Raw genomic sequence first — 24,363 nt, forward strand, 5'->3', positions numbered from 1 at the left:
CACTTAACGACTTAATTACTCCTAGATGTGAAGGAAGTTGGGACATTTAGCGCTTGTCTGGGTGACCGTGTGCCCAACTATTTATTTATTTATTTTAATGTGGTGCTGAGGATCAAACCCAGGACCTTGCATGTGCCAGGCAAGTGCTCTACCGCTGAGCCATAACCCCAGCCCCACAAATGCTATTCTTAAAAAGAAGTGGAGAATGGATACTGGGGAATGGCCCAGAGCCTCTGCTACAAAGGATATAGTGGTCCTTTTCTGATTGCTTTTGATTTTTCAATGAAGGGGTGAGCTCATGAGTTGAGTGAAAAAAATGAATGAAATTTGGGGGATTGCAGGAACAAGGGGAAGGAGAAAAACAATCATTTGGAAGTGTGAGTCAAGTAAGGAACTGTAGCAAGACTGCTAGACAGTGTGGAAGGCCAACTTGAATTACTTCAGCCATGGAGACCACTGTGGATCATCCTGACTTCTCCCTGAAGGTTTATATATGCAGAGAATAATCTGGTAAAGAAGCTCTGACACTGTGGTACATTTGGGATCAGACACATGTCTCACCTGACCAGAGATCTCTTAATAAGTACAGTCAGTTGACCAAGAAATGTTTGCTCTTGGCTCCAGGAATGGCATGTTTGCTTTCCTTTTCCCCAGTCTGTAAGTGGGCAGATTTTGAAAAGGGTTGGTGATGTCATCCATCTCCACTGGCTGTCAGTTTCCCCTCCATCGGACGCCATGACTTGGGCTGAAGTAGGCGTTGGAGAAGCAACGATCGATCGTGTGCACACAGATGGCCACCTGTCTCTTAAGTTAAAAGTTTCCATTATTTTCTCAGGATCGCCACAGTGGAACCTTGAGAAGCTTCTTCGTTTTTTTTCCCTGTCACCAAGAATTGGCGATTCACGAGTCACAGGAGTTTGTAATAAATAACCCACATTGATTTCTCTGTTCCGGAATGATCTGGCTTCCCTTCCTCCCACAGCCCTGACACTTGTCCCAGAGGCAGTGTTAGAAAATCATTTACAAAAGTGGCACAGAATCCCTGTTCTGCTAAGGATATAAATCCAGGTGGGATAGAGCAGGCCTGAGGCGAGGAACCTAGGACTTCTAGTTCCTGAGCTTTCAGACAAACACTTTTTCCAGGGGGATGAATCCAGATCCTAGAAGCATCGGCAGCAGGGAATGACCGTGGAGAAGCTGTTATGGTGTGTCCTGGTGTTGATCGGCTCCTCTAAGGCTTTGGGCCAGAAAGGTAGGAGGTTCCACAGACGATGTCAGAGATGTGATGGGAGGGGTGGGGATGGGGTGGGGCCTCAGATTATACAAACGGAATTCAGAGGAACATTCCGTATGCAAGAGAGGGCAGGGGCTGCTGGGGAGAGGAGAGCTGGGGAAATGGTGGGTTTGCTTGTTGATCCCAAGCTGTATTTGTGAAAGAGGGACAGATCTTGGTGATCTGAGAAACTTCTCATCTCTGATTGGTTTTCTGTCTCACAGACATGTCTAGGAAGGCCTTTGTGTTTCCCAAAGTGTCGGATGATTCCTATGTATCCCTGAAAGCCCAGTTAAAGGAGCCACTGAAGGCCTTCACCGTGTGCTTCCACATCTACACCGAACTGGCCCTGACCCGGGATTACAGTATTTTCTCTTACGCTACCAAGAAACAATTTAATGATATCCTCATATTTTGGTCGTTCAGTAGAGGATATCTTCTTTCCGTGGGTGGGTCTGAAATATTTTTCAAGGCTCCCAAAGTTACTATGGCTCCCGTACACATCTGTACCAGCTGGGAGTCCATCACAGGGATCGCAGAGCTCTGGGTAGACGGGAAGCCCATGGTGAGGAAGAGTCTGAATAAGGGCTACTCTGTGGGGACAGAGGCAAGCATCGTCCTGGGACAGGATCAAGATTCATTTGGCGGAGGCTTTGAGGCAAACCAGGCTTTGGTGGGAGACCTTGGAGATGTGAACATGTGGGATTTCGTGTTGACTCCAGATGAGATCAACATGGTGTACGTTGGTGGGACCTTCAGTCCTAATGTTCTGGACTGGAAAGCACTGACATATGAAGCTCACGGGGAGGTGTTTGTCAAGCCCCAGCTGTGGCCGTGAGTCCCGAATGTAGTCCTGGTGATCACACCTCATGGTCCCCCCGTCTGTCGCTAGGGACCTTTGCCCCCCATGCGTGCCGAAGGTCTGCTCTGTGAACATCAACCTTTGCTTTTCTGCTCTGTCTTCCTCAGCACCAGAGGACAGAATTGAATTTTCTGGCCTGGGGGCTCGTGAACCACGCTGGGGAGCTTTGTCCAGATGAATCACGATTGTAGATGTTTTTTTTTTGTTTGCATATTTACTTTTTAAGTGAACGGATTTCAGAAATCATCTCTTACCCTCAAATGGATGAGAAGATTGATACCCACAGAAAGGAGAAGGGAATTTTTAAAAAGCCGCAGGGCAGGTACATCTCTGATGACGAAGCTCCCCAGGGTCCCCCAGAAAGTAGGAGGTACTTGCCCGCGTTCACAGGGCTCTTCCATCTCGGAGCTAGGACTTTAGCGGAGGTTTGCAGAATGCTCATCACTATATCATGGATCTAGGTCTCCTGATGTGGAAAACCCATCAATACTGTGCATTGCCTCCACTTTCTCAAAGTACCCGGGAAAGGCAGCTGAAATTGCCGTGGCAGAGAAAGCCTGGCTTCTTCCCTGGGACAAATGGGATACACGGGTATAGTTATTTCAGTTATTATTGCCTAGGACTTAGGTAACAATAGTTTTATCTGCTTACAATGTTTTCTTGATTTTATGATTTTTCTGGGAAATTCTTTTCCTACTCCATGTGTGGAGCTGTGAGTGCCTCCACCAACGTATCCAGAGTGGGCTTGTGACCCAAGCTGTCCTATCAGGGTATCCATGACTCACCTCCCTAGGGAGGGGTTGTTTTTGGTTGTTTCTGTGTTCCAAACAGGACAAATTAGTCCTTCCAAGGATTGCGTTATGGATTTTGGGAGGCAACATCTTTCTGGAATTCCAAGCTAAAGAGGGTGTGAGCCTGGACCTCTAGCAGTCCTCTTGGTTACCACGTGGTGACAATGAAGAAAGAAGCCATGTTGGGACTTTAAGAGTGGAGAGGCTGACAGAATGATGCAGAATTGACTATATCGAGTCTCTAAATCAGTTTTTTTTCTGGAAAAGAACCTGCAGCTGGACTTCCCAGGTTCATTAGCCAATAAAGCCCCTGTTTACAACAATAAATTGGACCTGTTTTCTGGTGGTTGCTTTGTAAGCTGGGACTAACTTTTCTAATGCATTACCGAAACCAAAGCCCAGTTTAGACCGACAATTACTGTCTTGTGAGAACATATCCATGGTACTCTACTGTCTCTTGGAGTCTCCTGTAGGGGTTCGCTCTGACAAGTGTGGCTCTTCTTTTGAGAGAGCTGGACATTCATGTGGGGTCAGTTGTGGGCTTTTGAATACTTCCACTTTATCATTATTCCAGTTTGAAGAACAAAAACGAAAGGTCATTGAGAACCAGCAATCTGCTGTCAGTTTCAGTGCAAGAATGCATTCACCCTGGTCTGCTCCTCTAATGGTTTCTTCTTCTTTGACTGTTTTGTAGTTATTACATGCCTAAACATTATATACCATAAAAATACAACTTGCTAGAACTTGCCCGGGTTGGCAGCAATAAGGTCTCTGGTTTGCTAAGAATTATGTTCAGAACATTAGGAGGATGAACAGAAAATCTTTGAAGTAAATTAATTTATGAGTATTGATTTCCTTAACTGACGTTTGGTAACCATTTAGAAGCACAAACGTTAATGAGATATATTCTTGGGCAAAAATGTGAGTGTAGCCATTCTCTGTTGTCCAATAAGGACAGATCCATAGACCCTGACACATCAGCTAGCAGAAGAGAGGACTGACACTCTTTTTCAGTTGCAGAATCCAGTCAAAAGATATGTCTTAATTATAGAAGGCCATCCCCACTCTCCAGGGATGTGGGCTGAGCTAATATTTTCTTCAGAATTCAATTATCGGTATGTTCCTATACATGGTCTACTGGACAGCCTCTGGCCCTAATAATTTTAGCCAGGAAAATTTTAATAGCTGGTATTTGCATTCAGCGAACATTAGAAAATCTTAATAAAGCATTCCTATAATATTTAAATTTAACCAATTTAGTTTACTGGTGGATACTTGAATGTAATCTTGTTGGAAAATGTATCCCTAGTTAACAGGTGAGTTGTCACATCATAGAGTTGTTAACATGTGATCCAATTAAAAATTAGATGATGTCTGCCAAAAAGAATGATTTTGGTTTGGGCATGTTGGTGGCCATCTTTAAAGAAGGATCTAGTGCAACTAGACTCAGGGTAACCCAGCAGCCCTGTGCTTCTTGTGCATTCAGTGAGGTCCCCTTTACCTTTCATCCACATACTCAAGTGGTCTCCTAAGGCTCCTTCATGGTCCTGAGGATGATAATTGCCTAATCACCCAGGGCAGATCACACACACAGTCTTGTTTTTTTTTTTTTTTCTTACCAGGGATTTGACCCCAGGGTGCCTAACCACTGGGCCGCATCTCCAGCCCTTTTTATTTTTTAATTTTGAGACAGGGTCTCAGTAAGTTGTTTAGGGTCTCGATAAATTGCTGAGGCTAGCTTTGAACTTGTGCTTTTCCTGCCTCAGCCTCTCGAGCTGCTGGGATTACTGGTGTATGCCACTACCTCCGGCACACAATCTTAGTACCCTACACTTACTAAGCTCTTACCATGTGCTAGGCACCGTTCTACCTCCTTTACATATATTTACTTATTTGACAACCCTAGGAAGTAAAGGCTTTTTTATAGTCATATTTTAAGGCCAGGAAGGTTAGGTCTGGAGAGGTTCATTGACTTACTCAGGTATGATTCGAACTGAGGCAGTCCAGCCACAGAGCCTGGTGATTCTAACCACTCCGTCTACTACCACGTGCAGCAAAAGTTCATATCCTGTACTTAGCCTCCTTTGAGGACACAGAGTATGGGATGTGTGTGTGTTTCCATTTAGGGAGGCCATTGCAGGATGCCATATATCCAGAAGGTTAACTGACATGACCGGTGCACTGACAATCTTCCTACTTAAAATTTTGTCCATATGTTTGGTAGCATGACTTGCACATAGAAATCCCGTTTGACCTCAGCATCCACATAACATTAGGCGGCCTATGCCTGTGCTACACTGTCAAAGTTCTGTTTTGACCTGGACCCATCCAACTCTTCCCCAGGCCTGTATACCTAGAGGTAATCTCATGGGAACCATTCACCAAAGGCATGGGATCACATGAGAATTCCCGGTGGGCCAGCAGTACCCAACTTCAGATGCTAATTAGAATTATCTGGAGGGCTTTAAAAAAATCTCATGGTCTTGGCTTCACCTCAAATTATTACATCAGGTTATTTGGTAGCAAGACCAGTTGAGAGTATCTCTACAGCTTCTCAGGTGATCACAGTGTATAGCTGAGTCTCCAGCAGTGGATGATGGGGTGCCACGGTTTCAGGCTGAGTGGTAGCTTTGAAATGACTGCAGTCACAGCTGTTGTCCCTGACAGTTCACAGTGTTGTTCCGACCAACGTGCCCCTTGCTTCCTCCTTTCCCTGTGTTATAGGGGATTTGGTTTGAATGTGGGGAGCGAGCCCAGCTCTCTCTTTCAGCACTGGAGTTTAGAGTTGTAAGCTGCTCTAGGCTTTAAATCAAGTAAAAGGACAGCCCTGTATTTAGTGTGTTATTTATTCAATAAAGCCGTGCTGTGATAACAAACATTCTGCTTGTCTAACCATGTTTTCCTTTTCTCCCTATGATTGTTACTTTGGATCCAGGCAATTTGTGGGGTTTGTCTGAACTTCTGGGGCTTTAAATCAGGGAGGAACCAAAGTGCCAACATATTGTAGAAAGGCTGAGATCCTTGAGTATTTCTGTTGGAGCATCACAAGCAAAGAGAGAGGCCTCCGATGCAACCTACCTGAGGGAAGGGGGAGGTCGCATTGCAAGCACCCAGGGCTCCATGATGGACGGGAGAAGTTACAGGATGGTGTTGGCAGATGGCTGGAACCAGGGGAGGCTGTGAACTGGTTCAGAGGGGAGGTCTCTCAGACTCTTTCTCTCTCTTGCTTTAGTTCTTGCTCTCCTGATCTCCCTCCTTTTCTCTTTAAGACTTGCTCAGTTTGTCCATTTGGAAGGTAGCTCCAGTAATGCAGTGGGATCCATGAAATTAATAACAACTCCAGTGTCCACCCATTATCTTGTTTTCCATGTTCTTTTGACTGACCTGGGGAGCCCAGATATTACCAAGAGGATAATTTTGGTATTGAGAAAACATTGTCTTCCTTCTTTGTCCCAATATTTTCACCTGTTTAAAATCATGAATATCTCTTTTAAAGGACAAGTGGTTAGATTGAGAGGACAGAAGCTTTTGCAGCAATTAAAAATCCAGTTTTATATTTTTAAAATCAGATGTGAGAAGTTTGGGAAAGGATGATCTAAAGATTTAACTACAGGGCTGGGGTGATGCACATGCCTGTAATCCCAGCAATTTGGGAGACGGAGGCAGGAGGATTGCAAGTTCAAGGCAGCCTCAGCAACTTAGCAAGACCCTGTCTCAAAAAAATAAAAAGTGTTGGAGATGTGCATCAGTGGTAGAGCTCTCCTGGGTTTAAATCCCTGGTACAGGGGTAAAAAAAGATTTAACTATACGTTATTAAAAATTAAACCATTCTAGAAACAATCTCTCTCTCTCTCTGTTTTTGAACTGGTGATTGAAACCAGGGCTGCTTAACCTCTGAGCCACGTTCCCAGTCCCTTTTTTATATTTTATCTAAAGACAAGGTCCCACTGAGTTACGGGCTTTGCCAAGTTGCTGGGCTGGTTTTGAACCTGGGATCCTGCTGCTTCAGTCTCGGGAAAGCTGCTGAAATTACAGGTGTGGGCCACTGTGCCTGGCCATATTCACATTGAATAGTCCTTTTTCTTTGTGTGTTTACAATATGCTACCTACATCTGAGCTGATTCTTCTAGTCAATAGAGAAATGACCTCTATCATTAATTTCTCATTCAATATCAGTAGGCAGATGAATATCTCATGATGAGATCACAATGAATAAACTTGAGATTCTTTTTACATGAAATTATGATGTTTTATATATATATCTTAAGTATATTGCCTAATGGATACTGTACCTCTGTTTTTGTCATTCTGGGCATAAAGCCAAATGGCCACATTCTGATTGGGTGTCCTATTCATAACAGGAAATAGTAATTTTTGGAGCTTCAAGGACTACCATTCTTCATTCCCTTTTTCCTTGTTTCTTAATTAAACACACACACATATGCACACACGCAGACACATACACACCTCATTTTAGAAGCAATCCAACCACATTACGGAAATGTTGCAGGAGAAAAAAAAATTCTATATTATTCCTCTAATAGTAGTACATGATTTGGAAGTATTAGAGTTTTTTTTTCCTTTTAAATATAGTGTATATACAATTCTTTTAGTTTTTCTTTTCTTTAACCAGAAGCATTTTTACTTGTTATAACATAAAGTTCACAGCTAACTTTTTAAGTGGTAATCCATTCTGGTTAGTGGATGAAGATATATATACAATTTACTTAAACATTCTCAATTTTCCAATTTTTCAGTGTACTAAGTAATGTTAAATGGTTTTCTTTATGAATAAAGCCTCTCTTTTATCTCTCCTATTTTACATAATTTCCCAGGTTGTGATGGTTCTAATTTACTGGGTCATGCCACATAGAGCTGTTGGAACACCAGCCGGCACTGTGGAGTCTCTAATAAATAACCCATATTGATCTCTCATTTTGTGATTTATCTTGCTCTCTTTGCTCTTAGAGCTTTGATTCATGGCTCCAAGGGACAATTTTGGAAAATCATTTACCAGCTGAGACACCTGACTGCAGCACATTTAAGGTCAAGGTGGAGCAGATCTGAGACAGAGGGATCTCCAATGTCCAAACCCGGAATCTCAGCCACTGATACTTTTTTTTTTTTTTCAGGAGGATAATTCAAATTCTGCTCACACCAACAGCAGGGAGGGAGCGTGAGTTTTCCAGGCTTGTAGCATGAAGTTGCCTGTGTTTCTCATCTTCACCAGTCTCCCTAGGGCTTTTTCCCAGGCAAGTACTGCTTCAGATGGGAGCTGGGATCTCATCCTTGGGTGCAGTTGTGATTATATCAAGCTGTTAGGGAAAAGCTCCAGCTGAGGTGTGGAGCTGGTCTGGGGAAGAGGTCAGTCTGTGGTTTCTAAATTCAACATCTCTGGATATGGAGAGAGAATTCATTTTTTTTTTTTTTGTGTGTGTGTATGTGTGGCCTAACAAGCTTACCCAATGATCTTTTTTTTTTTTTTCTGTCTCTTTTTTTATACCATGAACATGAACACAAAGGCCTTTGTGTTGCCCAGAGTTACAGGATTCCTTTGTGATTCTGACTATGGACAAAAGGATCCACTGGAGACCTTCCCCATGTGCCTTGGCACCCACAGGGACCTGGCCCAGGAAGGTTGCCTTTTCTCTCAATACTAGATAATGAGAGCCACCTCTTCAGGCAAAAAAACTGGAGGGTGCAGCACATCCCTGGTGCATTCTCCTAAGAATTCTCCTGTACTGTTGCCCCTCTGTGTTAGCTGGGTGTACACGTCGGGGATCACAGAGCTCTGGGTGGACAGGAAGCCCATAGTGAAGAGGAGTCTGAATAAGGGACACTTGGTGGGGACAGAGGTACATACCATTCTGGGACAGGATCAGGATTTATTTGATGGAGGCTTTGATGCAGACCAGTTTGGTGGGAGACTTGGAGATGTGAACATGTGAGACTTTGTGCTGACTCCAGATCAGATCGACATGGTGTCCTGAACTGGTGAGCACATGGTGAGGTGTTCAGCAAGCCCCTGCTGTGGGTCCTGAAGGTGCATCTTGGGGACCACACCTTACATTTTCCTGTCTGGTCTGATCTTTTTAGTCCACATATAGGGCTCTCGTGCCCTGCAACGGGTGTTGTATTTCCCCTCCTCTGCATCTACTCTGTTAAGCCTGGTATACAGTACGGCACAGAGCATCCCACTCCTAGCTGTGCCTTAAAATCACCAGGTAACACAAAAGGCCAATTAAATATGATTTTCTGGATGTCAGAACCAAGCATCTGTGTTTTTAAAAGCGCTCCAAGTGATTCCAATGTTTGGACAAGGCTGGGAGCATTGCATTTACGTGTCTGTTTAAGAGCAAAAAAAGCCAACCTTTTCTTCTAAAAGATTGCCTGCCTCTAACTATAGTCCTGCCAAAAATTTCATTTGTCTTAATAGATACACTCACCACGATTTATTGTGCTTTATTGCATTAACTAAAGGACACGGGAATAAAATTTTTCCAGCATTCAGCCCCAACATCAGGATGTGATCATTATAAATTAGAATCATCTTTACTTCTTTAATCTTTTCAATTTGAAGATCCAAAAATTTAAGAAATGTGTTGTTGTTGATTCTGTTTAATTTATTCTATTTTTTTTTCTTTCAGGATGGCCAAATTTCATTATGTGAAATTTCCATTGTTTTTCCTTTTCATTTAACACCACTAAGATCACATTTATCTCTGTCTTTTATCCTTATATCTTGGGAGAGTTTTTTTTTTTCAAAATTGTCCTCCATATTACTGATTTTTTTACTTTGTAGATTGGGAGACTTACTATTTCTAATGCCATTTAAATTCTGCAATGCTTTTTGAGTTGCCTTAAGTTCTTTTTAGATTTGGTATATTTTTTTCCAACTCTCAACTTTCATCAAGTCTCTTTTTGCTTCAATTCACTTAAGAGATTAATGCATGCAATTGCTGTCTAAAGTTTTCTAAAATTTCCTGTATTAATCTTTTTAAGTAAATTCTTTTCAATTGTTTGATTTAAATGCTTATATATTTCAGTACTCTTTGATCTTGCTATTTGTTTAGATATAATGTGAATGTCCCTTCCTGCTTACCTGACCACTTTTAGGTTCTCTGAACCTTAGCTAGCTTACTGATGGGTTTTTGGTTATACTCAGAGTTGCTAATTATTTAGCTCCAGGACTGACCTCTTGAAACTCCCCTTTAAGGGACCTTTCACCTCCACCAACTTCTGTCAATTGTCCTTGACTCTCTTAGGTTCTCTTGTTAGGTATGTGTGTCTTCACATCTCTTGAAGGGATGACTCAAAGTACTGGGGAGGACACACTTAATAACACTAGTATAATTGGGCAAGACTAAGTCTTGGGTTCTTTTGGAGAAGAGGATGACCTGGGAAAACTTTCCTGTCCCATAGACTGGCTCCTCCCCTTGGGACTGGTGTCATGTCCCAAGTCTGGTCCAGCCAGGGCGCCCAATGTCACACGTATATGACAGCTCCCTTTAGGGCTTCTGGATCTTTCACTCTCCACCAGGTGTAAAGCAGATGAAGAGTCTTGTGGTTTTGCCTTGAAGTTTAAATGTGGAAGGGGAAAGTTTTAGGATGGCCATGCTTATTTCACATCCAAGTGGGGTTTTTCCAATCCAGCTTTGTTGGCCACAAGGCCGATGGTGCCGTGATCCTTGAGAGTCTATTTCTCAGTTCATTCTGTACAGGGGAAACGGTAAGATGGTCCCCTCAAAGTCCTAACAGTACCATGGAGACAAATGGAAGGGCCTCTGTTAAGAGGTTCTTCACCTTCAAGCAACCAGAGTGGGTACTGGGTGGGAATTCAGAAGACCAGTAACAACATGGTGGGTGAACCCGCCTGGAGGTCGTGCAAAGGTCATTGGGAATGGACTTGGATTTTTTTTTCCCAGCCAGGGCAGGTTATACTGCAGTTTCAAATCAAAATGTTGTGAAGTTTTGCAGGAGCCGGGACAGGCTCATCTCAAAGCAAGCTCAGCTTTGATTCCCAGAGTCTCTGACTTTTGTCTTTTTGGTGCCAGAACTAGATCCACTCTTATCAAGATATTTTTTATATATTCTAATGTGATTTGTGCTGCTATAAACATTGGTGTGGCTGTTATCTCGGTAGTATGCTGTTTTTAAACCTTTTAGGTGTAGACTGAGGAGGACCCAGTCTATGGGACAGGAAAGTTTCCCCAGGTCTTCCCCCTCTCCAAAAGAACCCAACACTTAGTCTTGCCCAATACATTTTTTCTCATGTTCAAGGTCAAAGAAGGACTATTGAGGGTCTGTACGGTACACTTGCACAGCTCATTTGTAATTTCTTAAGGCATTTCTTTTAAAATATCAAACTTGATTTTTGAGTTCCTTCATTGGTTCTATCTCTTTTTTTTTCTTACAAAAAATAAACTTTTAAATGCTCTATTAATTATAATTGATCATGCTTTCTTTTACTTTTAAAATTTTAATTTGTTATATATGACACGGAATGCATTGCAATTCATATTACACATACAGAGCACAATTTTTCATATCTTTGGTTGTACACAAAGTAGATTCACACCCTTTGTGTCTTCATACCTGTACTTAGGGTATGATGCCCATCTCATTCCACTGTCTTTCTTTCCTACCTTCATGCCCCCTTCCTTCTCCTTGCTCCCCTTTCTAGAGTTCATTTAATCCTCCAGTGTCCCATCCCCCACAACCACATTATGAACCAGCCTCCTTAAATCAGAGAAAGCATTCGGCATATGTTTTTTTGGGGGGTTTGGCTAACTTCATTAGCATTGTCTTCTCCAACTCCATCCATTTACCTGCAAATGCCATGATTTTATTCTCTTTTAATGCTGAATAATATTCCATTGTGTAAATATACCACATTTTCTTTCTCCATTCATCTACTGAAGGGCATCTAGGTTGGTTCCACAGTTTATCTATTGTGAATTGTGCTGCTATAAACATTGATGTGGCTGTGTCCCTGTACTATGCTGTTTTTAAATCCTTTGGGTATAGAACGAGAAGTAGGATAGCTGGGTCAAATGGTGGTTCCATTCCCAGTTTTCCAAGGAATCTCCCTACTGCTTTCCATATTGGCTGCACCAATTTGAAGTCCCACCATCAATGTGTGAGTGTGCCTTTTTCCCCACATCCTCACCAACACTTACTGTTATTTGTATTCTTAATAGCTGCCATCCTGACCGGAGTGAGATGAAACCTTAGAATAGTTTTGATTTGCATTTCTCTAATTGCTAGAGAGGTTGAACATTTTTTTTCATATATTTGTGGATCGATTGAATATCTTTTTGTGAGAAGTGTCTGTTCTGTTTGTTGGTCCATTTATTGATTGGTTTATTTGTTTTTTTTGATGTTAAGATTTTTGAGTTCTTTATATATCCTAGAGTTCAGTGCTCTATCTGATATGCGTGTGGTAAAATTTGTTCCCAAATGGTAGGCTCTCTATTCACCTCACTGATTGTTTCTTTTGTTAAGAAGAAACTTCTTAGTTTGGATCCATCCCATTTATTGATTCTTGATTTTAGGTTTCATCTCTCAATGGCCATTTTACCTTAGGCAAATTTACTTAAATGCTCTATTCCTTGGTTTCCTTATCTTTTAAATGGGGATAATATAGGGCTTACTTCACTGGCACAAGCAAGTGTTTAATGCATGTTTTCTATGATTTACTGTTGTTAAGAGAAAATCTTTACACAAATTAAATTTGACAGTTTAACTGAGCAGAGAATAATCTGTGAATTGGGCAGGCCTCAGGACCAGAACACATTCAGAGAAACTCCATTCTGCACTGTGTCCAGAAGAGCATTGATGGACAGAAAAGGGAAGCTCAGTTGGTGACAGCTCCCAGTTTACCTTATTTGAACCTCAACAGTTGGCCACCTGTAATTGGCTAGAGCTTGGCAGCTCTCATTGGCTGAGACTCAGCTATTGGTGACAAAGATATGCTAAATTAAACTTTTAGTGAGTTTATGTACTCAGGTGATAGTTTGTTACATAAGGACCCAAGTACATAAGGCATCCTCAGGTCAAACCTAACGCTAATAACATTATTATTAGCTCTACCAGGACTCTGAGTTTCAAAGACCCAAGGCTCTGGGTCAGACTCCGTGGGACAAAGGAATCCATCAAAGAATAGGTATAGGAAAAGGGATCCTCAACTCTACAGGGGCTGCTGTGTTAGGTTGTGGTGGAGCAAAAAAAAAAAAAAATCATAGAAATTATCACAGACTTAAGGTAGAGGGGGAAATTCAAAAGGCCTGTACCCGGAGCACTGTGGTCTCTGGGAACAACTTTGCTCAGAGGCAGATGGAAGACTCCTGGGAGAGGGCGAGGACGCTTCTGAATCCGGCATGTGGTCAGTAAACTCACTCCGACTTTTAGGGGAACATCAGAAGCTCAGGGAGGATAAAATTCACTTAAAAGACAGGCTTCATTTTACAGTCAAAACACTGGAGCCCACTGACCCTCTGCTGGGAAGCCAGGCTCAAAGACAAAGCACCTCTGCGCCACACAGGCTCCCCTTTCCCATTAAGCAAAGAGAATGATTTTACCCATCTTAAATAAGATCATGTCTCCTGATAAAAACCCCTCAAACGTTTCCCATTGCACTTAGCGTAGACGCCAAACGTCTCCCTGGCCTTTGAGGCCTGGTGTTTTCTGATCCCTGCTTCTGTTGCTGCCTCACGCCTCTCTCTGATTCTCTGAAGTCCAGCCCCTCTGTCTATCTCCTCCACAAAAAATACATGGAATTCTTGTGACATGACAAGCACCAGCGTTAGGTGCCCAGGGTAAGCAGTAAAACCATGGGAATAGCAACAGCTCTCCCAGCCCTACAAAATCACGTTCACCTGGAACTTATATTAAAATAACTTAAAAGAGGCTTTATATGTTTCTACCCAGTCTGGCCTCAAACTTGTGATTTTTCTGCCTCAATCTCCCAAGTAGCTAGGATTGCAGGTGTGTGCCACGGTGCCCAGCGAATCCCATATATTCTTAATAATCTTTTATTTTCCATTTTCCTACCTGCATCCCATTTGCTCTCTCTTTCTTGCCTAAAATGCTCACGTGGCTGGCTGGCTGCACATCATTGTGTCTCAGATCGGGTTCTGCTCCTTAGAAAGGACTTCCCTAGTCATTTTCATTATAGGTCATTGTTTCCTAAGCAAATACCTGATTTTTAAAAATGGTTGTTTCTGTATGGCTTGCCTCCCTCCCTAGACTCAAGCCCATGGAGCAGAGACACTATTCCTAATTGTAGTTGCAGTTTCTAGGATGGTACGGGCTTATAGTATGCTCTCAATGAATGTTTGATGAATGAATTAATTTCAGAGAAAGCAGCAGCAGCTATGAAAGGGCTTTGGATCTTGCTGAGGATGGAGGAATACTTAGCGAGCAGGACATTGTTAGGCATAATTCTACTTACACGATGGCCTGTTATGTGTGGTAGATTACTCCTTAGGGAAAGAAAAGAATATCCAGGAATAGAGGCCACATTTGATTCAGCATTACTCTTCCGGGAATAAAGCAAGTAGGGAAATAGAAATTAAAATGTTATTAAGAATACATGGGATTGGCTGTGTGTATTGGTTCACAACTGTAATTTTAGCTACTAGAGAGGCTGAGGCAGGAGGATCGCAAGTCTGAGGCCAGCCTGGGCAACTTAAAGTTTGTCTAAAAAACAAAAATTAAAAAGGTTGGGGTGTAGCTCAGGGGTTCAAACCGAAACTCTGAAAAAGAGAAGAAAAAGCTGTTGGGGTTTATCTGATGTCTTCTGACGAGTAGATTCAAGTGATGGATTTTCGAATAGATAGTAAGGGGATTTGGTAGTTTTCAGGAGAGGTCTCATGATTGTAGATTACTAAAAATCTCTAAATTTTCCAAAGAGACAGAAGTATTCCAAATGCTGGTCTCCATGACTGGAAGCAGAGTTAGTCAGCTTTTTGTCATTGTGACCCAAATACCTGGCAGTAACAACCTAAAGGAGGAAAGACTTATTTTGGCTCCTGGTTTCTGAGGTTTCAGTCCATGGCCAACTGGCTCCAAGGAAGAAGCATCATGGCGGAAGGAAATGATGGAGGAAAGCTTCTTAGTTCATGGCAGCCAGGAAGCCCAGAGAGACGAAGGGGCCAGGGTCAAGATGCCGTCCCCAAGCTCCCCGTGACCCATCTTCCTCACATATGCACAGATGCCATTTCCCCAGCCAAAGACAACCATTATTTTGACTTTGAACTCTGTAGATCATTTGTGTCTGTCTAAAAACTTTATATAAAAACTTTTCTATGAACCACTAAAAAATAAGTTTTTAACATGGCGCTCCATTACACTTAAATACTTCAGTGTGAAATTCATGGAAACAATATAGCCATCAACAATGAGGAAATGAACACTGATACATCAGGATTGTCTCATTGATCGATCCCATTCAATTTTCCCAGTTGTCCCAATCACAGTCTTCATATAGCATATGGGTTCACTGCAGGATTACTTGCTGAATTTAGTTTTCATATATATTTTTTAGTCTCCTTTGATATTTGGAGCATTTTTTTTCCATTCATTCTGGTCTTTCTTTAATAGCTTTGCTTATATAAGGTTACAGGCCAGAATATTTCTAAGTTGGGGTTTATCTGATGTCTTCTAACAACTAGATTCTGCTTATGAATTTTTGGAAGAAATATCACAGCACCGAGGCTTTAGTTTTCTCTTTGCCTTTTATCAAGAGGGATATAATTTGGATTTATCTCATTGTTTGATCATTTGACTATAGGGGTTTCATTTGCTTTTCTCCATTTAAAGTTACTCTTTTGTCTTTGAAATTAGTAAATATGTTGTGAGGAGACGCTTCAAGACTATATAAACATACTGTTCCCTATCACATTTCATTCACTAGCTGTAGCACTCATCAACATTTCTTGGCGAGATTAGTTATTACTATGATAGCTTTTCAAGTAGTGATTTTCTAATTCCATTGCTCCTTCCCCTTTATTAATGACATTGTACTTACTGTAAAAGAAAAAACTTTCTCTCCTCTCATTTATCCATCTATTCATTCTTATCAGTATGGACTCATAGATTATTTTTTTGTTTCATTCTGTTGACTAGCACCATCACTTGAATGAAAATGGAAATTGTGTACATCCGTTTCTTGTTCCTGATCTCAAGGGGGGGTGTTTTTAATAATTTGTGATGGAGTCTGATGTTTTCTTTATGGGTTTTGAAAGCATCCTTGCATCTCCTTATGGAGAGGGAAAGTTCAGCTTTGCAAGTGGGCACTTCTGAGAATGGCAATCTCAGGCAGCTCTATTACCTCTGTTCTGTGCAAGCACATATGCCATCAACTACCTTGTCAGATTGTATGTGCCTTGATGGAGAGACAAGAGATTGTGTTCTGGCTTTTTTTTTTTTCCTCTGAGTGAGTTTGGAGTGGAAATGGAATATAACCCATTGGGTGGAGAACTTCTAGTGTTGGATTGTGGTCTCAAGAATTTTCTGTGAACTTTATTCCCCGCCCCCATCCCCCACCAGGTAATGTCATCCTTCAGGACCCCTAATACCTCTGCACTGAGCATTTCCTGTTTCCAAAGAGTATCTTCCGCTGTTGTGATTGATTCTTTCATAAAGTGAGATAAGGGGAGGAGGGTGGAGGAGAGGAATGCTCAGGAGTTGACCAGACCATGTGTACTTCTCACTATCAGTATTTTACCCCACCTGGAGTCTCCGTGACACGTCAGGCTGGTGTCTGGGCTGGGCTGGGAGGCTGTTTTCTCACTAAGCTGCTGTGAGGGTCAGGCCATAGTGCTCCCAGGGCAATGAGGGGAAGCCAATAAAGGACCCAGCTAGAATATTGTTTCTCCATCTCTTCTCAGTCATGGGCCCTGGATGCCTTTTGCTTTGACCAGATTCTTCCCCGTCATGTTGGGGTGTCGCATGCTTTTTCCAAGTATTTCTCCCATTTAAAACCTACTGGGATCCAGCAACACCCCTCTCACTGTGGTAGCTCCTTTAGAGTTTGGTTCTAGGGAGGGAGTTCCTGTTAGTTTGTCATATTCTATAGAACTGTCACTCTTAAGGAATAAAGGAACTTACGAGAGAAGTTGCAAGATTCATATGAAGGAAAAAATGAAATGTTATTGAAGGCCAAAACAGAAATAAATTGGAGGGATATGTGATCTTCTTGGAGGGGAGACTTCATATTATAAAATCTCAATCATTCCAAGAATGTCAGTCATTCCTAAATTAATATATATATATATATATAAATTTAATATAATTTGAATAAAAATTCTAGCTTATTTTAATGAAAAAAATCTGAACTTGGCCTTGAAGAATAAATATGTGATAAATATCAATAAATTTTTGAAAATAAAAAATAGTAAGGGGAGTTTGTTTTTAAGAGTTACTAGAACTTAATATCTATAAAGCTACTAGAATCAAATGGATATGGCATTTGCAAGACCCTAGGTTCAATCCCCAGCACTAAAAAAAACCCCAAAAAACAAAAAACAAAAAAACAACAAAAAAACCCCACATGTATATCCAGAAATAAAGCTTTTGCAAACAACAACATAGAGAGATTATCAATAGACCAGCAAAACACAAATAAGAATTCAGAGAGATTCAGGGACATATGTAGTAGGGAAATACATTTCAGTGAAGGAAAGGATGGTTAAGACAATAATTGGTGTTGAAAATATTGTTTGTCCAGTTGAAATAAAGTCAGATCTTAATTTTCTACAATATACCAAACTAAAAGTTTGAACTTTAAATCTTTACATATAAAACAACGAAATAAAATATTAAAATTTTAGGAAAATATCTGTAAAATCTCAGTTATGGATATCATTCTAAATAATACCAGAACCCCCATAGCTACATAAAAACCTTGACATGGGAAAAAAAAATGACAAATAGGAGAAACTTCAACTTTTTTTTTTAATGTGTGTGTGTGTATGTTTGTAAGTGTGTGTATTTGTGTGAATTGGTCAAAGGTCTAATATCTTTAATATACTAAACAATGCTTACAAATTGATGTGAAAGGGAAATGTCCAAGGGTACTTGTGAAAGGACAATAATAGCAAATAAATTGCCGATAGCCAGTAAACATCTGAAATGACACTCAATTTTACTTGAAATCTAAGGTAAGCAATTTAAAATAACAGTGTCACACTGTTTTTTTTTTGTGCTGTTAAGTTGGTTTTAAAAAAGATGTTAATATCCAGTTATCACTAGGTTATGGGGAAATAAGCAGTTTCATACATTTGTGCTAGCAGTGTAAATTTGTAGAAGCTTATTGGAATTTAATTTGGTAGTATCTATTAAAATTTTGAAATGATCACGTTATTTAACCCAGTAACTCTGCTTACAGAAATTCATTCGATAGCAATAAGACCAAAGTCTATAAAAGATATGTAAAAAGATATTCTAGTGTTCTAATTGCAAAAATTTGAAAAAACCATGTGTTCATAAGGAAGGGAATTCTTGAATATGGTTGAATAAATTGTTCTACAACCATATTATGGAATATTGTGCAGCTATTAAAAACAGTGGGGTAGATCTATATGTGCCATTCAGAAAATATGCTTGGGAGAAAACAGCAAATCACAGGTCAGCATGTGCAGCATAATTCTATTTTGCAAAACATGAGCATTATCATGGGTATGGATAGACATCCAGTAGGAAGAAAAGCAGATAAATATAAGATGAATATATATATATATATATATATATACACACACACACAAGATTGATTGAAAAGATTCTGTGTTAAATAGGCAGAGATGGGAACTCTCTATTATTACTTTATTGTAAAAAATTTAAAGTGACTGGATGTATCAGCCAGTGTTTCAAGTACAAATGAGAAACTATTTAAATATTGTAAGTGGGAAAATTAATGGGTGAACTGAAAAAGGAGACCCTCGGCTGGCTGCTGTGAATGAAATAAATCACTCCTAGAACAATTAAGAAGTGACACACAGGAACCCCACTTTCAAGAACACAATCTTGTAGCTGCCACTGAGTCAGAATCGGTGGCAGGATTAGAATCAGTTAGAGACTGTGGCGGCTGTTCTCACTGCCTAGGGTGCTGGAGGATGGGCACGAGAACACTGCAGGAAGGGCAGCTTTGTCTCCATGAACTTGTTAGCCAGCAAAAAACACCCCAGAAGGGGAGAAATAGTACCTGTACTTTCATTTTTTTAGTTTCATCTTTCAAATTTTGTATAAATTTTCTGAATTGGCAGAACCTGATTTATATCCAGAGTCCGAGCTATAAGGGAGCATGGGAAATGTCCTCTCTGCCTTAACATCATTTCAACAGAGAAAGTTAGAATCAAGATTGAGGGGAGCAATCATAGGATCCACCACGAGGATTATGCATAAGGTATATTTTTTTGTCTCTTTGAATATTTTGACATGGATATATATACCCATGAGATGTTTTAATGAAAAAGAATGGATGTTGATACCCATATTTCCCTACTTTTTTTAAAACAGGGAAAGAATATATATATATATATATAATTTTTTTTCATATATATATGCTTAGAAAAATACTAAAGAGAATAAAAATATTTAAATTGGTTTTCTGGGAGGGAAGAGATTACAGGTAGTTTAAAAAAATCATTGGCTTTTCTATAATATATCTTGCTTTAAAAAAATGAACAATATATATATATTTTTAACACAGCCTTAAATTCATGGCAGAATTGAGCAGAAATTACAGAGAGTTCCCAGATACTTCCATTCTTCCCTATACAACTTATTATACCATTCATATCTGCCACTTGAATGATACATTCGTGATGATCCATGAACCTATGTTGACATATCATTGTCAATTACATATATACTAAAATATATTATGCCTAAGGTATTCATAGAAATGGAAACTTGGAAACCACAAGAAAGAAATGAATGCAAGAGGGGCTGGGGTTGTGACTCAGCGGTAGAGCGCTCGCCTAGCATGGGCAAGACGCTTGGTTCAATTCTCAGCACCACATAAAAATAAATAAAATAAAGGTATTGTGTTCAACTGCAACTAAAAACAATATTTTAAAAAAGAAACGAATACAAGATCGTTCTAATTTTCTTCCTGCTCCAACGCATGGCTGGCTTTATAGGTGTGCCACCTATTGGTTGTACACCGAAGGAGTACCATCCTGGATTCAGTGCCCTGCTGCTAGAACCTTCAAATTCTTAAACAATTGGAATGAGTGGCCTTGGATTTTCACTGTGCACCGGGCCCTGCAAGTTCTGTATTTGGTTCTTCATGAATGTATCACTTGCCCCTCTCCAAGAGTGTGCTCACTCCTTTTTGGAGATCTCCACTCTGGAGGATCAATCAGTTCAAATCCCGAGGCATTGTCCTTCAAAGCCCTTTTTTATGAGTTTGTGTCTGTTTTTCTGCATTCTCTTCACTTTTACCTTCTACTTTAAGCTTCAGATATACAGAGATATTTGCTCTTCCCAAACGTGTCATCCAGCCTCATAACTTTGCCTTTGCATGGGGATGTTTCTTATGTGTGAATGCGTGTCTCCGCCTTAAGCAATGGGAAAACTCCTATTCATCTTAAAGACCAGCTCCAATGTCACCACTGCAGGACGACTAGCTAGGTTATAGGTGCTTTGAGAGCAGAGAGCTGTGTATATCTAATGAAATGACCTCAGTAAGTGAGGTCATTTCTTTCAAAATGCAAAACCCAATCCTCTACGCATGGTATGTGTTCCTATGTGCTTGCTGAATTAAATGGAGACCAAGAATGCTAGGCTGAGCTCTTTTGTTTTGTTAGGAGGGAACCTAATGTGAATCACCATAAGACAAACCAGGACTCTGTTGGTTCGTGGAGCTAGATTGCCGAGAGAAAGCAGCCATAGCCAGAATGCTGCTGGGACGCTCTCATCTTTGTTTCTCTGCTCATCCTCTTGTACCTGATTCTTCTACATGGTGGAAACTGGTTGCTTGGCATTTCCAGGCTCACACCTCAAATCTTTATTCTACAACATTCAAGTGATCTAGTTGGGTCCATCTATGGACCAACCATTGATCCTAGTTTCTCACCCTTCCTGAGTTATGCACAAGGGGCAGAAGGGAGGAAATGGGATTGCACAGGTTTAGGCATGTGTAGCTAGGTTCTCTCACAGTCCTTTGTGTTTCTTGTCGTGCTGGGGATTGAACCCAGGACCTTGTGCATGCAAGGCAAGCACTCTACCAACTGAGCTATATCCCCAGCCCTCACAGTCCTTTGCATTTCTATTCCTCTCTCTTTTTTTTCTCTCTCTCTCACACACAATTTCCACAATTTACTTCAAATTCCTGTCACAACTGCATTCGAATGTTTATCAATATGTTTACTTTGTAGTTTCAGTAACACAAAACTGCATTTCCGAATTTTGCCACTTAACTGCCATTATTCATTTCTCTTTTTAACCTATGGACATTGAAAAACTGTATTTATAAGTGAGAACATGGATCTGTTTTAGCAAGATGGGTTGCAGTGCAAGCTTGAAGTTACAAGTAGGACCTTCAGGGAGATGCAGGAATGCGGTCCTCAGTGAAGGGTCAAGTACACAAAACTACCCTTTGTCATTAATAATTGGCGGTAAGTAACCACGCTTGAATCAAAAGGTTCAGGGTGTTAGAAGCCTAACTAAATGTAGGTTTCCTTATGTCTGAATGTGAATAAGCATAAAATGCTTTTTCCTCACATGAAAAATCTGTATGTTTGTCTGTGTTATCACCTTTAAAAACTTCATTCTGAATCTTAGGAAGGGTATTCATGTGTATTCATTTCTCAAAACATATTTTTTTTTCCCATAAAAAGTTCAACCATTTTTATGGTTTTGTTCTTGAAATTATTTAACTAAAGTAACTTATTTAATTTAGGGTTGGCTATAACTTTTGCCCAATCATTTTTTTTTTATATTTGGGAAATTCTTTAAAGGGAGAAATTTTCTCCCCAAGTAATTAAATATATTTTTTTAAAGTTTCAGTTTTTCGGAAAGTTGTTTTATAAGAGAATTTTTTTATGAACAGTGAAGTCATTTCAAATTGTTTTTTTTCCCAGCTGTATGTATTCTTTCTGAATTAGTTGGAAGTGTTAGAATTTACAAATTAAAGATTGATTTATTATTTAACTGTAGAAGGAAAAAAGTCGTCTTCAGAAAGCATAAACACCTACATAAAGTGAATTGATTAAATTCTTACCTTAATAATTGAGAGAGGGGCCACAGATTTGACTGACTTAGCAACTTGAAAGAGCCCAAATATTCTCAATAAATAACCGTAAGGCAAAAGCTATTAAAGTTTTCACGGCATATAACAAACATGCTGAAATGAAGATGACGTTTGAGAATTGATTAAAGAAAGTTGATTGTGGAGACGATGAGTCATTTGAAATTCTTTATTCATGTGGTGGATGTGATGAAAATTATAACTTTGGTGGTAAAATGAAGAATAACATCATTACCATCTTTCTTTGCGGAAAATCAATTCCTTCAGCAAGTATTTTCTTAAAACAGTAAAATAAACTGACCAGTGGATCAGCATTTTTGCCTAACAAATGTCAGAAGCTACTTGGATTTCTCAGTACGAAGAAAATATACTGATCAAAATTTCACCAAGCACAATTTGAAAATGCTGTCACTCATTGGCAGTATTCTGGTTTCTCACCTTAGTGATTACCTTGATGTGAAAACAAAACATAAAAGTAAACAAATGTACAGCCTCCCTTCCCACAAAACATAAAGCCACCATCGCCAAAAACTGATCCTATTTGTAACTACATGAGTTGAGCCTAGACTCTTGAAATATTATGATACCAAGACAGACAAGAGCAATTGCCTGGCTGTTGAATCTGATTTATCAAGTGTCAGTTCAGTTCAACTCAGTCCAGATCTTGAAAGTGACACGCTTCGTACATCATCCCCAGTCTCTTACCAGCAGGGTGGTAAGATAGGTGGGACACGGTTGGGTCACTTAATATGATCTTGAGTAATTTTAAACCTAAATGAAAAAATAAATAAATACATTAGAAATCAGAATGCAAAATATGCACTCATTTTAAGATAAAATGCAAAACTGGTAAGACTTTTCATGTTTGTTGCATTTGCTCCATGATGCAATCCTTGGTCTCCTGAGGGATATATTGTTCACATCTATTTTCAGATGTGTGTGTATGTGAGCAAGATGCTCTAGGATGAATGTTCCAAAGTCAAATCTGGGAAATAACTCAAGGAGAAGGTACCCATAGGAAGTTAGGCTTTTGGCCAAGATAAGGGAAATAGATTAACAGAAGTTCCTGAGAGTGGGAAGCAGGGTGCAGTATAAGAAAAATATCCTCTTACCTAGTAACTATATGCTTTGCTCTTGCCCAGAGGCTGAGCTCATTGGTAAAGCTGAACACAAAGGTAGGATATTGATTTTCACGTGGAGCCTAACTTAGAGTTCTTTTTGGAAGAGGATGATCTTAATTGGCCACAAGATGGAGCTGAGCAGGAAGGAGAAGGAACTCATTCCTATTTCCCATCTTGCTTATATGGGCCTGGACTTGGGGGAGGAGGGCAGAAATGGTTCAGGATTTTCCTTGGCTCTTTTCTTCCATTGAGTTAAGAGAGAAGTAAAGTGAGGTGATCGGAGGAGAATAAGCCAGAATTAGTGGGCTTCAAGAACAATCATATCCATGAGCTAAGCAGGGGTGGTACCTGTCTGTAATCCCAGAAACTCAGGAAGCTCGGAGGCAGGATGATTACAAGTTCAAGGCTAGCTTAGGCAACAGTGAGAGATCCTGTGTCAAAATAAAAAAGTAGAAAGGGCTGGGGATGTACTAATGCCATATGGTAGGGGAAAAAAAATTAGTCATAACCAGGTAACTGGGCCTAAATTTCTCCCTGGGTTTAAAAAAAATTTTTTTTTAAAGTAAAGTTCTTACTAAATATAACAGTATGGAGAATTATAGAGAATGGAGGGAAGGGCTTATTTCCATTGTTGGGGTTCATTTGAAGAGAGGTGATATTAGAAGAACCCCTTGAGAATGTCAATCTCGGAACCAGAGCTGGAGATGCCACATCCATATGTCCTTTCACAATAGTTTCAAATAGTCCTTCACTTTAAGAGGTTTGGAGAGGTGAGAAGCTTGATAGATGTGTCAAGGAAAAAGGACTAGGAAGAAGCAGCCATAGACGGAAAGATTCTTGGGGCGGAAACTCAGCAATTATTTATTTCTTAAGTATTTTCCTTTCCTGTTGCTTAGTCAAAAACTAACAGGGGTGCCTTTCATGTAACGGGGTCCACTTCATGCTTTGAATATAAATCTGCTGCTTGACCACCGAGGGCTTATTTCAAAACTGACATTGCTTTTATTTCTTTTCTTTTCTCCCTCTTCCCCTCTCCAACCATGGGGGAAATAAGGTGAACA

At 40.2% G+C, this 24,363-nt stretch overlaps 1 protein-coding gene across 13 annotated transcripts in view; it reads left to right on the top strand.

The window, feature by feature from the left end:
- LOC110599556 (C-reactive protein) overlaps positions 1-24,363 on the top strand; it is a 153,835-nt gene that overhangs the window by 59,243 nt on the left and 70,229 nt on the right. For 3 of the 13 annotated variants that reach the window (XM_078027200.1, XM_078027201.1, XM_078027202.1), the window contains 2 exons: positions 1,144-1,252; positions 1,498-3,254. The exons of 2 other annotated variants lie outside the window; for them this stretch is intronic. In XM_078027200.1, the coding sequence (XP_077883326.1) occupies positions 1,183-1,252; positions 1,498-2,111 (684 nt within the window). In that variant the 5' untranslated portion in view covers positions 1,144-1,182 and the 3' untranslated portion in view covers positions 2,112-3,254. Of the gene's footprint in view, positions 1-94; positions 1,253-1,497; positions 3,255-8,058; positions 8,179-19,191; positions 19,332-24,363 lie in introns of those variants that run through there. 8 more of the 13 variants (XR_013428148.1, XR_013428144.1, XR_013428147.1 and 5 more) reach the window with 5 other exon arrangements.

This window comes from Ictidomys tridecemlineatus, chromosome 11, assembly GCF_052094955.1.
Source record: "Ictidomys tridecemlineatus isolate mIctTri1 chromosome 11, mIctTri1.hap1, whole genome shotgun sequence".
In the NCBI taxonomy this organism is placed as follows: Eukaryota; Metazoa; Chordata; class Mammalia; order Rodentia; family Sciuridae; genus Ictidomys; species Ictidomys tridecemlineatus.